The 14,980-nt window shown below is 58.8% G+C and overlaps 1 protein-coding gene across 1 annotated transcript in view; it reads right to left on the reverse strand.

The window, feature by feature from the left end:
- Positions 1-1,882: 1,882 nt before the first annotated feature.
- The window catches only part of LOC105501837 (signal peptide, CUB and EGF-like domain-containing protein 1), a 20,448-nt gene continuing 7,350 nt past the window's right edge, over positions 1,883-14,980 (reverse strand). The window contains exons 7-13 of the mRNA XM_011927930.1: positions 12,857-13,018; positions 10,879-11,046; positions 9,215-9,376; positions 8,342-8,539; positions 6,398-6,550; positions 5,863-5,942; positions 1,883-2,809 (exon numbers count right to left, since the gene is read on the reverse strand). Of these exons, the coding sequence (XP_011783320.1) occupies positions 2,657-2,809; positions 5,863-5,942; positions 6,398-6,550; positions 8,342-8,539; positions 9,215-9,376; positions 10,879-11,046; positions 12,857-13,018 (1,076 nt within the window). The 3' untranslated portion in view covers positions 1,883-2,656. The remainder of the gene's footprint in view (positions 2,810-5,862; positions 5,943-6,397; positions 6,551-8,341; positions 8,540-9,214; positions 9,377-10,878; positions 11,047-12,856; positions 13,019-14,980) is intronic.

Genomic DNA, 14,980 nt, shown 5'->3' on the forward strand with positions numbered 1-14,980 from the left:
CCAGTGGGCGATAGAGCGAGACTCCGTCTCAAAAAAAAAACAAAACCACAAACCCTTAAGTGTGATGGTTGATTGCATGGTCGTCTTGGTTGGGTGGAGGGATACCCAACTAGCTGGGAAAACATGTGAGGGTGTTTCCAGAAGAGGTTAGGATGGGAACCGGCAGACTGAGTGAAGACATCCACTCCATCCAATCTGTTGAGGGCCCCAGTAGAACAGAAGAGGGAAGAAGGGAGAACCCTCCCTTTTGGAACTGGGACATCCATCTTCCTCGTTCTCAGGGCTTTGGATGCTGGGACTCACAGGGTGGCCCCCGGCTTCTCGGGCTTTGGACTCAGACTGAGTAACAGTGTCACTTCTTCTGGTCTCCCACTCGCAGACAGCAGATCGTGGGACTTCTTGGCTTCCAGAATCCGTGAGCTAATTCCCATAATTCCCATAATGCAGCCCCTCACACGTCTACGTCTGTATCCTCTGGGTTCCGTTTCTCTGGAGAACACTCATGAAGAGGCAACACCCCTCCTGGCACCTCCCTCAGGAGCTATTGCTGCAGGCTCACTCAGGAGGATGCTCGTCTCTCATCTTGGGGATGACTGATGGCTCCACAAAGGGAGGGAGGGAGGCCTGTTTCCGGAAACCAGGGCTGGCCTGCGTGGACTGTGGCCGGAGGAGGGGCAGGGCTTGTTAGTTGACACTGACCTACCCACCAAGTGCAGAGGCTGCACTCTCTCTCCAACTTGAGTTGGACTTCAGCAGAGAAGGCAGCTGATGGCAGCAGGAGCCAGGCCGGGGACCCCGGTGCTGTGGGCACACATGACAGCGTAATTCCTGAGCTCCAAGCCCTCTTTTGGGCTGTAGAATACGTGATGACCGGCCTACCTCGTCACCAAGCCCTGAACCTCCAGGGACCTCACTTGCCTACCTCCATCTGTGCAGTCCTCAGTGTGCCACAGCCTCTTAAACCGTGTTCACGTCTCGCCAGCCAGGCTGGGCCCGGGGGTGACCAGGAGGAACCCTAGAGGCAACTTCAAGCCGAAGAATGGAGTTCATTTTAAGCTTCTCCCAGGTCCCTTGGGATTTTCAGTATTTGTTAACCTGAAACGTACAGACCATTTCCCGCGCAGGTGCCGCAGCGCACAGGCAGATGAAGAGCAGGCAAGGCCTCCTGGACCTCGGCGCGGAGTTCTGCTGGTGGCATCTCCAGCGCTGGCCTCCCGGCTGGGTGGGACACATGCACTCGGTCATCGCGCAGACTCTCTTTCCCTCGGCATTTCCCTGCTTGCTTCTCTCTCCTGCCACTTTGTGAAGAAGGTGCTTGCTTCCCCTTCACCCTCCGCCACGACTGTAAGTTTCCTGAGGCCTCCCCAGCCATGTGGAGCTCTGAGTCAATTCAACCTCTTTCCTTTACAGGAAAGGAAAGAGGTTTCCCTCTAAGTGGGGGCGGCATGGTGTAGCAAGAGGAGGCTGCGCTGGGAGCCAGGCCTCTGACAGCCAGCTCCTCTCTCTCCCCTTTCCTCACTGGCCGCTCTGAGTCTCCTTGTGGTGGTACAGCCTGTGCTCCTGTGAGCAAGGCCTTGTTTCCTGCTGACACCTGGGCATAGTACAGACCCCAAGGTCACTGCCACAGGGTCAGAGCCAAGGCCCCTTCTGCAGTTTACTGCGGGGTCCCTCCACCTCCTAGGAACAGATCCAAGGGGAAGTATCTTCCACTGAGTCTTGTACAAGGGCAGTGAGGATGCTGGCAAGGGGACTGGGCTGAGGTCAACACTCCAGCAGAGCATCTGAGCTAGTTCTCGAAGAATTCGTGTTCGGAAGCAAGTCCAAGGCAAGCTGTGGTCTCCCCAGCCCCAAGGGCTGCCGGCCTCACAGAAACAAGGGCAAATGCTGGGAGGAGCTGTTTAATCGTTCAGGGAGGCTGATAGCTGCTGGGACTCACTGGGCTCATGCGGGAAGGGATGGGGTCACAATTCATATTTACAGTGACCAAAGGGCATTTTCCTAAAGTACCCACAAATAGAAGTGTATATATATATTTTTATATTTATATTTTTATATATATATATAGAGTACTTCATTAAATGTTCTGTTGAAGGAACGCAGAAACCTCCAGTCTCCTCCCCAGCAGCTCTGTTCCATCCCATCACAGAACCCTTAGAGCATAACAGCCCAGAGCTGTGGCCTTGCCTGTGGCTGGAGGAGGTGGCAGAGCGTGGGGCCTGCGGATGCTATCACAGGCTCATTGACCTCCCGGAGACAGCACCTTTGTCCCCTCCTCTCTCCCCTGGCCTCCTGTCTCGGATGACCACGCCACCCAGAGCACAGGCCCCACTTCCCCTCTCTCCTGAAACGCCAGGCCAGGCGGAGGGTCCTGCAATCCTGCTACCTGCAGTCGGTCCGCCAGGGCTCAGGAGAGGGCGCTCTTGGTGTCCTGGGGAAGGGAGGTGGAGGGAGGGAGGCTTCCTGAAGCAGGGTGCTCCCACAGGGGCAGCGGGTCCGAAGGGTGCCTGGGCTCGGTCTCCATGGGCTGGTTGGCTTCCCTGAAGGGCAGTGCCATGGGGTTCCTAAGGCGACGAGGAGGCCCATGCAGCTCCCACTGTGGAGGGCAGGTGCGCCCTCCGTGGACGAGGCCACCCCCAGGCAGGGCCACTGGCCCCGGTTATTTGTAGGGCCGCAGGAACCGAGATACTTTGGAGCGCAGCAGTTTGATGAAGGACCGTGGGAACATCTCCTTGGACTCCTGGGCTGTGTACTTGAAGTAGTTCTGGGGATGGGCCAGCACGTCGAAGAGGGCCTTGATCAGCTTCTTGTCCTGTAAGATAGGGTGGGTGGGAGGTGGGGGAGGCTTGGGGCCTGTAGGGTCTGTGGGGTGGTGCCAGGCTGGGGGAGGGGAGAGAGTTGGGCTGGCTGGTGGGTTTCAGGACCCTACAGACCTTTTGGTTTTAATAGTGTAACTGGTTTTTATTTTTATTTTTTTTTGAGACAGAGTCTTGCTCTGTCACCCAGGCTGGGGTGCAGTGGCACGATCTTGGGTTACTGTACCTCTGCTTCCCGAGCTCAAGTGATTCTTCTGCCTCAGCTGCCCAAGTAGCTGGGATTACAGGCACACGCCACCACACCTGGCTAATTTTTGTCTTTTCAGTAGAGACAGGGTTTCACCATGTTGGCCAGGTTGGTCTCAGACTCCTGACCTCAGGTGATGCACCCACCTCGGCCTCCCAAAGTGCTGGGATCACAGGCGTGAGCCACCGCGCCTGGCCCGTAACTGGTTTTTAAATAGATCCTTGGCATTAACTCTTGGGATTCCAATAAGATTTTACTAAAGGCCAGGTGTGGTAGCTCACACCTGTAATCCTAGCACTTTGGGAGGCTGAGGCGGCAGATCATCTGAGGTCAGGAGTACGAGACCAGCCTGATCAACATGCCGAAACCCCATCTCTACTAAAAATACAAAATTAGCTGGGCGTGGTGATGCATGCCTGTAATCCCAGCTACTCGGGAGGCTGAGGCATAAGAACTGCTTAAAACCAGGAGGCAGAGGTTGAAGTGAGCCGAGAGTGCGCCACTGCACTCCATGCTGGATGACAGAGCTAGACTGTCTCAAAACAAACAACAAAAAAGATTTTATTAACAAAGGGTTCCACTGCAAAACAACACAACACAACCAACATTTGCAAACAGAGAACACTCGGCTAAGAGCACAGGCTTTGCAGCCGGCAGATCCCAAATCATCACTTCAGGCCTGCAGGCTGGCCCGCTGGACCTCAGGGACATAGCTTTGCTGCTCTGAATTTCATTCTTCCCTGCACAGGGAGCTCATGATGCCTCTTCCTGGGGCTGTGAGGAAAATGGTCTGCACTGGCGTGAGCAGAGAGCCCGTCCTCAGCGGTGCTCAGTACAGGTTTGCTGTGGGGATCTAGGCAGCAAACAGGGGCTGTCCTCCGGAGCAGTCTCTGGAGGGCACATGCAGTCCCTGCCCTCTCTGAGCCCCAGGCTCTCGTCTCTCTAGTGGGGCACTGGCTGCCACCCTGGGCAGAAACTGTGGAGCAGAGGTGAGGCCTGGCATAGGTCTGGTTCCTGACAAGAGTCCCCAGAGCCTGGCCCAGGGAAGGTGCTCAGCAAATGGTGACTACCACCTGTTGGGGCGTGAGGGCTCCTCGTCCTTTTTTTTTTTTTTTTTTGAGACGGAGTCTCGCTCTGTCGCCCAGGCTGGAGTGCAGTGGCCGGATCTCAGCTCACTGCAAGCTCCACCTCCCGGGTTTACGCCATTCTCCTGCCTCAGCCTCCCGAGTAGCTGGGACTACAGGCGCCGCCACCTCGCCCGGCTAGAGGGCTCCTCGTCCTATTGACTCTGGCTGCATCTGCTGTGTCTGGGGTGGACCTGTCCTGGCACACTCAGCTCTGCGTACACACCCACCACACCCCATACCATATACCACTCCCCACACACTCACCCCTACACAGACCACACACCCACCACACCCCCCTCACCACCCCCACACACACCCCTATTCACCACACACACATACACACTACACACCCACTCACACACCCCACACTCAAACCCACCACACACCCCTACACACACACCAGTCACCACACACACTGAACTCACCACACATGCCTCCACGAACACACCACACAGCACACTCCCCACACTCCCCACACACACGTGCCCTGAACCCACACCCTGGAGACAGACACTCCTGCCCTCCTCTGTGCTGGGGCGGTGCCGGCGCTGGAGGCAGCGTTGACCATGGACCCCGGCAGCTCCTCCCCCGCAAGGGGGGCAGAGACTCAATATTCACAGAACAAAGCTAAAGTGAGTGCTGCTGGCTGCCAGGAAGGAGGGGCGCGTGGGGCCCAAGGGCTGCGGAGGGTGTACCCAGGTCAGGGGGTCCGGGCAGGCTGCCCAGAGCACGACAGGATGTCCCAGCTGAGGGCGGAAGGCTGGGGGGACGTTTGCTGGGGAAAGAGGTCGGGGAAGGAAGGATGGGCCGAGGGGCCCTGGTGAGTGTGAGGAGCTGGGAGCTGCTGTGGAGGAGGGCGGCCCCCTGGCTGGGGTTTAAGTCCCCAAAGCAGCGTCAGGACGCTTTCAGTTTGGGAGCAATGCTCCCAGGGCAGAGCTGGGGGACAGGGATGCGGGGAGAGAACCCAGGACGCGTCCCTGGTTTCTGCCCAAACAGCCTGAGGAGGAAATCAGGAGCCGAGGGCGGCAGCACACGCCTGGCAGACTATGGGGAGACTCAAGTGAACCTTCCCGAACTCTGCAAAGCATTCTTTCCTCAAACGAGGCAACAGCGGGAGCGCTCCAGCTCTGCCCTCGTCCTCCACACCCCTGGGCTCCTGGGCTGATGGTGCCGCTGCCCAGGGCTGAGCTGGGTGAGTCCTGGGTCCCGGGGCCTCCGGCCAGTACCCACCATGTGACACACCAGGTGGCCCTGCCTCTCCAGGCCGGAAGCAGGAAGAGGAGGGAACCCAGTCCCAGTGGCAGGGGGTCTCCAGGTGACAGGGGCACTGGGTAGATCCCACTGATTCTGAGACGCCCCCCAGAATACCCTCATTCTACAGATGACGAGCGTGAGGCTGAGAGCCGGTGAGGAACGTGCCCGAGGCCACATCACCAGGTCCTGGTCCCCACGTCCCCACCAAACAGCTTCCCTCAGGCCCCTGGTCTGGAGGGACAGACATGCAGGACTCAGTCCCCCCCATTAGGGCTCTGGGACCCCCACACCTCCTGCTCCTCTCCACCACCACCCCCCTCCCTTGCTCCTCCAGGGGCCAGGGCTGGGGCAGCGGCAGTCCTGGCTCATCACAGGCCCCACCCCAGGGTTACGTGGATTCCCTTCCAATAAACTCACTCACTTTCAAAATTTCCTGGTGGTTCTCCGAGGCGTACAGGCGCCCATCACGCACGATGTCCTCTATGAGTTGCTGGTAGTCCTCTGGGCCGTGGGTCAGCAAGGGGAGAGGAAGGCGAGGGGCTTGAGACCCACATGCTCCCCCTTCACCTCCAGCCTGTGCCCTCCCTCCCCTGCTCCAGCCACGGGCTCCGGGCTATGGCTGGCCGCAGCTCTGCCTCTGTGGCTTTGAACCTGGGGCTCCCTCCACCTGTATTGTCCTCCTCGGGGTTTTGCTAAGAACCCCCTATTTAGCCCTCAAAACCCTGCTTGGGCAGCATCTCGGCTGAAGCCTGCAGATGCCACTCACTGCTGCCTTGCCTGTACCACCCGGTACCACCCTCGGCCTGACTCTGGCCTCTGACAGGGTTCATTCTGCTTCCGGGTCTGTCCCTGCCAGGTCGCGGCTCCCTGAGGGTGGGGACGTGCGACTCATCTCTGTCTCCAGGGCGCTGCCTGAGCTGTGCACAGTGGGCCATGAAGACAGCTGGGGGTCTTACCATCATACGTGACATAGGGCACTTGGAAGCCTTTGCCGCTGTTGCCTTCATTGGATTTGAACTGGATCCAGAGCTTCCGGGAGCGGGAGGTGAAGGCAATGGGCCTCTCGTAGGTCTGGCAGGTCTCATAGGTGGTGATGGACGTGGGCGAGGCTGCAGGTGAAGCACCATTGCTGAGCCGCCCCAGGTAGGCAGCTCCTCCTGCCCTAGGCCGCTTGTCTCCCATCCAGTCCGCCACCCAGCACCTACACTGAACGCCTGGTACCCCAAACACAACAGCTTCATCTTCGTGCTTGTTCCCTCTGCCTCCGAGGCCCTTCCCTACCCTCAACCCTGGTTCCTACATGTCCTTCTGAGACCCATCTCTGTGTCCCCTCTTCCAGGAAGCCTCCCTGACTGCGCCCTCCCTCCCCTCCCAAGATCCTGCTCTGCTCTGGTGAACCCCTTATCACAGCCCCTCCATTGGTGGGTCTCTGTCTCCCTCCAGCTAACTGCTCCTCTGTGACAGGGCTCAGGCCTGCAATTGGCGCAAGGCCAGGGCGGGAGTGGAAGCCGGGGGAGGGCATGGGAGATGAACCGGCACTGACTGCTGGGACCAGAGGCACAGACTTGGGAAGTCCCTTCTCCCCAAGAACAAATGCACCAGCAAGGCCCACTGAGCGCTGATCTCCCGAGGAGGAAATCAGGAGCCGAGTGCGGCAGCGTGGGCACAGCCTGTGACTGGCAGGTGAACCTTCCCAAACTCTGCAAACCATCCTTTTCTCAGACACGGTGACAGTGGGAGCACCCCAGCCCTGCCTCTCCCCACTTAACAGCTCCTCGGCAAGGCCTCACGGCTCCCTGGGAGCCTTCCTGAGGAGCCCCTCATGGGGGAGAGGCTGGGCTTCACTTGAGCTCAGCCTTGTGGTGGGAGACAGAAGGATTGGTGCTGGGGGCAGGGGAGCGGGTGAGGGGAATGGGCGGGGAAGGTGGTCCCGGGCCGGTCCTTTGCCCATCTGCACACTGTGGCTTTTGGCTGGTCAGCTGTGTCAGCCTTGCTGACATTTGTCTACTCATTAGCTATGCTGAGTAACTCCTGCCCAGGATAATGCAGCTCAGCCCTCGGGCCCCTCCCCACCCCCTCCTCTGGCCGGTCTCTGTGGTCGCTGTGTACCCAGAGATCTTCGCTGGCCAGTGTTTGTGGGTGTCTGGGTTCCTGCTCTTCCTTCCCTAACACTCAGACTTGGAGCTCGCTCCCATGGGTGCCCAAAGCCCGACAGCATCGAGGTCCCCTGGCCAGGGACGCTGCAGGGGTTTGGCTGGCGCTGGGGGGGCTCAGGGGCCTCGCAGGCATTCCTGCTGCTGTGGCCAGCTGGGCACACGCGGTCACACCCACTGCTGAGTCCAGTCCTCTCTCATGCCACTCCATCCTTCATTCCCTGAAGTCTTAAGAGGAGCCCTGATGGGGGAGGATGAGCCAGGAGTCCGGGGCTCCCAGAGGGGCGGGGAGGGCTCTCTGAGCTGGTATCTTGTGTGGTGCATGGGACCGCCATGTGGTCCCCCAAACCTCAGCAGGCAGGAGGAGACCTGTGGAGCTGGAGCCTGAGGTCTTGCCCTGAGCTGTGTGGCAGAAAGCGGTGGGAAGGGGCCCTGCGGCTGGTCCCACCACTGGGATGAGGGCCGGGCTTGTGGCCGGAGTTGAAACCAGGCCTGACCCTGTCCCAGCATCCACTCTCGGGATACCCTAAGCTCTCTGGATCTTTCCATAGAACTCTGTAAAGCCAGCTCTTAGACCCAAGTGGGTTTCAACCCTGCCTCCCAGGTGGACTCTGAGGGGCTGGTCCCGAGCTCCAGGGCCCTCCTCTCTGCCCTGTGAAGGCAGCGATCCTGCCTGGTGGAACCGCAGCGACATGGGGGTGCAAACAGGACTGAGGCTGCCTCTGGTCCCCTCCACCTGCCACGTACCACTCTTCCTCATGACCAGAACATCGCCGCACTCATCCTCGATGGGCAGGAAGATCTCCGGGACCACGATGAGGATCCTGCGCTTTGGGGGAGGCGCGATGTGCCAGACGCATTCGGCGTTGGCTGGGTAGTCGCCAGGGTAGTTGGGGGACTCGATGTACCCGGTGTAGTCACCAAGCTCGCCGCCGCAGTGCTGGTCTGTGGGCACAGTGGCCCAAGGGCCTCATCAGACTCTGCTGGGTGGGGGCCCCGGCCGGTCAGGCCTCTAACCACCTGGGAGGCCTAGTGCAGGGCTGGAAGGTGCTCTTGTCCCCTCCCACACCAGCCCTCAGACCCTGAGCCCATCCTCCTTGGGGACCCTGCCTGGGCTACCCCCAGAGCAGGAGGGCAGGTCCCCTGTTCACGCCTGTGGTTACCTGGGGCCCAACCTGGGGGCTGCTTCTTACTGGGCTGCCATGCCTGCAGGCCCACCCTATTTCTCTGTGGCTGGGCCTTGTCAGGGGCACTGAGAGGGCCTGGAGCCCTGTGCTGTCTAGCAGCCCCGTCAGTGCCCCTGTAGTCTGTCAGCTCCCCCAGCAGACCCAGAAACTAGAGCAGGACCTGGCCCGGGGCAGAGGCTCAGGCTGTGTCGGGTGAGCAGTGGGAACTGATGAATGATGGGCACCATTGTGGGCTCTGTAGAGTGGGACAAGCCAGGGATGCCCCTTTGGTGCCATAGGCCTCCAGACGGCTGCAGGGCAGCCAAGAGCAGATGTGACAGAACGGGAGAAGTCCAGTGTCCTCGTGTGAGATCAGGTCTCCTCCCACCCCCACAACCTGCCCAGCCCCTCCCGCGTTCCCAGCTTCCCGCCATGGAGCAGCAGCAGCACCCACTTTTGCAGTGTGTGACATTGGTGGAGCCATCGAAGTCTGTGCTGGTGTTGCCTGGACAGGTGATGCAGTGGTTCTGGCCAAACTCAGGCTGGTAGGTGCCGACGGGGCAGCGGATGCAGCGGTGGGTGGTGGTGTTGTAGTGGTGGCCGGGGGAGCAGTGCACTGCCGGGGGACACAAGGCAGTGTGGTGGGTGTGGAGGGGTGCAGGGAAAGGGCAGTGCTGGGGAGCTGTCCCCAGGACCTCCCATGCCCTCGATGTCTGTCTTGGCACAGAGTTCAAGGCTCTTCCCCACTGCACCATGACCTCCCACCACCCTCGCTGCGCCATGGCCGGGAAGAGCCCTTGGCGTGGGGGTCACATGGCAGGTTGATGTGATGTTCCCTCCAGCAAAACAGGGACCACACAGGCCACCTTGATGGGAGCAATTTTCAGGGAGAGTGGGGGCGATGATGTGACCAGAGGCCTTCAGGGGAGACAGGGAGGAGGGGAAGTGGAGCCAGCGAGGCCAGACCTTCTTTCTGCAAGGTTGCTGGGGCAGGAGAGACAGGCGGCCAGAGTCTGAGGAGTGGTGGGGTGGGGGGCTAGAGGTGGGCAATTCTTTTTTTTTTTTTTTTTTGAGATGGAGCCTCGCTCTGTCACCCAGGCTGGAGTGCAGTAGCACCATCTTGGCTCACTGCAAGCTCCGCCTCCCAGGTTCCATCGATCCTCCCCTCCCAGTCCCCCGAGTAGCTGGGATTATAGGTGCACATCACCACGCTCGGCTAATTTTTTTGTTTTTGTTTTTGTTTTTTTGAAACGGAGTCTTGCTCTGTCGCCAGGGCTGGAGTGCAGTGGCTGGATCTCAGCTCACTGCAAGCTCCGCCTCCCGGGTTTATGCCATTCTCCTGCCTCAGCCTCCCGAGTAGCTGGGACTACAGGCGCCGCCACCTCGCCTGGCTAGTTTTTTGTATTTTTTAGTGGAGACGGGGTTTTACCGTGTTAGCCAGGATGGTCTCGATCTCCTGACCTCAGGTGATCCACCTGCTTTGGCCTCCCAAAGTGCTGGGATTATAGGCGTGAGTCACCGCACCTGGCTTCAATTCTTTTTTTAAATGGGCAAATTCAGAGCAGTTTGTATGTGCAGGGGAGTATCTGGTGATGTGGCTGGCTCCAGGGGGCTGAGGGCCAGGCTGCCTGGACAGACGGACAGACACTGAGAGGGAGTGCAGTGGGGAAGCAGGGTCAGCAGCTGAGAATGGGGAGGACTTGGGGGAGTTGGTGAGTGAGGGAAGACGGGATGCAGACCTGGGTGGGACCAGGTGCACTGAACAGACAGCAGTTGAGGTGATACCCTGATCCCGCTTCTGCTCCCACACTCCTGCCCCCTCCTCACCCTCCCAACCTCCCTTCTAGATGCTGCTCAAGCCCTCCTGTCCCCAGAGCCCTCCCCAGTGCTCTGAGGAGCTGCTGCTCCCCCTGGAGCTCAGAAAGCTCTCAGCTGTAAGATGTCCCTGTCCTAATGCAGGGCACAGTGGGTTGCCCACGCCCACGCCTGACAGCTCCAGGCTCCTCCTCTGAGCTGGGAGGTTTGCCACGTGGAGATGAGAGGGGTTCGGGGAAGCCTCCCTGAGCAGTGCAGCCCTGCCTCTCAGGGTGGGTGGGCGTGGTGGGGGGACATGCTCACCTTTAGCCTCGCAGTCCTGGAAGGAGGTGGTGCCTTCGTGTTTGGTGAGCAAACCCCCTCCGCAGGGGAAGCAGCTGGTGCGCCCGGGCTCAGGCTGGTACGTGCCCACGAGGCAGGCCTGGCAGGGCTTGAAGCCATCAGCCGAGAAGAAGCCTGGAGAACACTGGCCTGGAAGTCAGAGGTCACGGCTCAGGTGGGCAGGAGGGCGCCACAGGGCCAAGGCTGTGGGTGGTCTCAGGCCCTGCTCTTGGCCCTTGCCTGGCCCTGGAAAAGGTATCAGGCACCCGAGGCCTGGGGTGGGGATGGGGTGGGGAGAAGGCAGCAGCCTGGATGCAGGAGGCTGGGCCCTGGTCCGGATGTTGCCAGCAGTTCATGTGCAGCCTTGGTCAAGCTGGCTTTCCTTCTCCCACCAGCAAGAAGGCCTGGGGGTTGAAGAGCAAGATCTTGCTGCTGAGCTGGGAAGGGGACCCACGGGTGGAGCGGGAGGTCACATGTTTCAGAGGGGCTCTCCCTGGGGGGCAGGCTGCACCGGGGTCTTCACAGAAGGGGCACCTGCTCAGCTTCAGGGTGACGCTGCCTGGTCTACCAGCAGGGCCAGGCCAGAGGAGAGGGAGGCGGGTCTGGGGAGGGTTTCTGAGGTACTCAGGGGCACCCCGGGACAAAGGGAGGGGACCACAGGAAAGCCAATTTCAGCTCCACATAAAGAATGTTCTAGCATTCCAGCAGACTCAGGATGCAGAGCGTATTCTGGCACTGAGTGAGGGGCAGGTTTAGCGTCCCCTCAACCCAGACCCTGGGATTCTCAGCTTCTACCAAACATGGACTCTCCTACCAGTGGCTACTCCCCCAGGGGTGACCACACTCCTGGAGCGGGCAGTGGGCCAGAGAGCAGCCGGCAGCCTGCACGGTCTCAGGGCTGGGCTACTAAGCCCTTCTGTGACCAGGAGAAAGCTGGAGGTCTCCGGTATCTGGGACCCCACTCCCCCACCCTCACAGGCACTGTGCTTCTCAGGGTGCTGAGAACCTTCCCCGCGGATTCTCTTGGGTGAAACTCACAGTGGCCTGGGAAGAAAGGCTCATGGGGAGCCTGAGCTAGCTTCACAGATGGAATTAAGTCGGGAGAGGGAGGTAAATGCAAAAGCTCTTTGCAAACCGAATTGTATTTGGTAAATTGAAAAAGGGCTCTCTAGGCCGGGCGCGGTGGCTCAAGCCTGTAATCCCAGCACTCTGGGAGGCCGAGACGGGCGGATCACGAGGTCAGGAGATCAAGACCATCCTGGCTAACACGGTGAAACCCCATCTCCAGTAAAAAATACAAAAAACTAGCCGGGCGAGGTGGCGGGCGCCTGTAGTCCCAGCTACCTGGGAGGCTGAGGCAGGAGAATGGCGGGAACCCGGGAGGCGGAGCTTGCAGTGAGCTGAGATCCGGCCACTGCACTCCAGCCTGGGCGACAGAGCGAGACTCCATCTCAAAAAAAAGAAAAAAAAAAGCAAAAGGGCTTTCTAAACCATCTGTGGGCACGTCATAAAGTTCTGTGTAGAGCAAAGTTCTTGCTCGAGTATAAGACACACTCTGCAAAGTGTTCCAGTCGCAATGGAATGTTCCGTAAAATGTGAGCTGTCTGGTCCATCCTAAGGCACTTATGTACCTCCCTTAGAAACCGTACGTTGATCTGTAGATGCTAAAGTGTTTGCACACTGTGAAGTCCTTTCCAAAGTGCACGATGCAGTTCTGAAACACACTGAGTGCAGTGCGGTGCTCAGTACTGTAGTGCACTCCGAGACTGCGGACGCTGTGGGATCTGCCGTGCACTTTGCAAGTGGTGACTGCACAGACATCGTGAAGGGCTTTGGAAAGGACAAAGAACTTTAGAAAATACCACGCTCTCTGGCCACACCAGGCACCTGGGACTTCGACAGGAAGAGCCCCTGCCCACCCCCACCCCCACCTCTCCTTCTAGGGTAGGCCCACACTTGCCTCCGCATTCCGACACGTTGCGGGCACCAGCCAGACCAACCCCGTCACTGCTGGGGCACGGTGTGCAACTGAGCTGGCCTTCTGCGTCCTGGTATGTCCCTGGCATACATGGCACACACTGGCCGAGCTCACCGCCGAAGTGGGTGCCAGGCCCACAGGCAACTGCAGAGGCAAAGTGGAGAGGCTGCTGGAGGCAGAGGTGGGGAGGCCAGGGGCTGTCTCCTGTGTGCTCAAGCCCAGGCTCTCCTGAGAGGCACAGTCCTTGTTCCCTGGGGCCCCAAGGACACAGAGGGGCCCCAGACCTATCCCAGAAGAGGCTGGGGCAGGACCCAAGGGGCAGCCATCTGTGAGGGCCATGAAGCCTGGCCCCTCTGGCTGCTGCACCTCAGAGTCCTCTGCGGACCCCTCCATCTCCACCTGCTTATAAAAGCCTGTGGTCCCCACTTCCCCCATACCTCTGTCCTCTCTCTGCTCCACACCCTGCCCTCCAGCTTTAGCAAACTGCCTCCTGGATGTCGCCACTTGGACATGCTACAGTCATTTCACCCCAAAGCTCCCCTGTCCTTCCTGAGTGGAGGAGTTAGGGGCAGCGCAGAGGGCCTGGCGGGGGAGGTGGGAGGGGCGCAGTGAGGAGATGATGGGCTGAAGACGGTGCAGTGTGGTTGGCTACACTGGACAAATATGTTAACTGATAAGTAAGAAAGGAAACTGAGTAAATCAGTAAATTAAGGAGAAAGGGAGCCGAGTTTCTCAGCACTGGAGAAGATGCTTACAAATGCGGAAACGGAGTGAGGGTTAGAAAGGACCCTGAGGTGTGGAGCGGGAGGCACTGGCACGAACTCATGGTTTTAGAACCCCCCACCCACAGATTCCCATGCCTATGTGCGCACCTGTATCCACACCTATGCTTTCCGGTTCTGTCCGATGAGAGGGCCTAGAGGCAGTGGTGCTCCAGGAGCAATGAATATCCCAGATTTTGGTTTCTACTCATCATCCTCCTCTCAAAGGAACCAGGGGTCCTTGGGGATTTGGCTGATGCCAGGGGATGGAGAGTGTCGACTGGCTCTGAACTAAGGGGAGGCGTGCAGCGTGTGTGTGGCAGGTCAGAAAGACCCAAGAGCCAGCCTGGTGAGGCACCCCTGGCTACCCTGGGGACAGAGTGAGCGCCGAACTAAGTAACATCAGGAATGGCTCACAACACAATGAGTAAGGGGGATCTGAGTCTACAGGGATACACACCCAGAGGTAAACGGCCACGGCCACCCGCTTTCCTGCAGGAGAACATGACTCGTGCATGTGGAACAAATGGTAGAGGTGGCTGACGTGGTGGGAGCTGTGCAGAAGTTTGATGAAGAGGAGAATATTGGTCTAAACTCAGAATGTCCCCAGAAAACACTCATCAATCATAGAGGGAAAATGGCGAGTGAAAGTGAAGCCACCGGTGGGCTGTGGGTATCCTGTGGTGGGCTGGGGGGTATCCTGTGTGGTGGGCTGCGGGTATCCTGTGGTGGGCTGCGAGTATCTTGTGCCTGCTGATGGGGCACCCAGGATGAGGCCTCGAAGCTGAGGTTCCTGCCAGACCCTGGGCCCTGAGTCAGGTCCCCAGGAAAAACCAGAGGGAGCTCTGAGCGCCAGCCCAGAGGAGATGAGGTCGGGACAAGGACAGGAGAGGCAGGGAAAGGAGAGAAGCGGCTCCAGACAGAAGGAGCCTGAAGACACAGTGGAGGATGACATGGCTTTCTGGATGGGAGCTGGGACCAGAAAGACAAAAGGGACATTGTTGGAAGGATTGCTGAAGCTGAATGGAGTGGGCATGTGGGTTGGATGGTAAAGACTACACACTCACACACGCATGCACACTTACACACATGCACACACGTGTGGGAGACAGAGGGGGCGGTTGCGGTCAAATGTGCACAGGTGGGAAATTTGGATGAATGGAAGTTTTTTGATCTGTTTGACAATGTTTCTGAAAGTTTGAAATAAATAACTTATTTTGAAATTATTTATTTTTATTTTGAGATGGAGTCTCGCTCTGTCACCCAGACTGGAGTGCAGTGGCGTGATCTCAGCTCACTGCAACCTCCGCCTCCTGGGTTCAAGCGATTCTCCTGCCTCAGCCTC

This window comes from Colobus angolensis, unplaced genomic scaffold (genome assembly GCF_000951035.1).
Source record: "Colobus angolensis palliatus isolate OR3802 unplaced genomic scaffold, Cang.pa_1.0 Scaffold750, whole genome shotgun sequence".
NCBI classification, from domain to species: Eukaryota; Metazoa; Chordata; class Mammalia; order Primates; family Cercopithecidae; genus Colobus; species Colobus angolensis.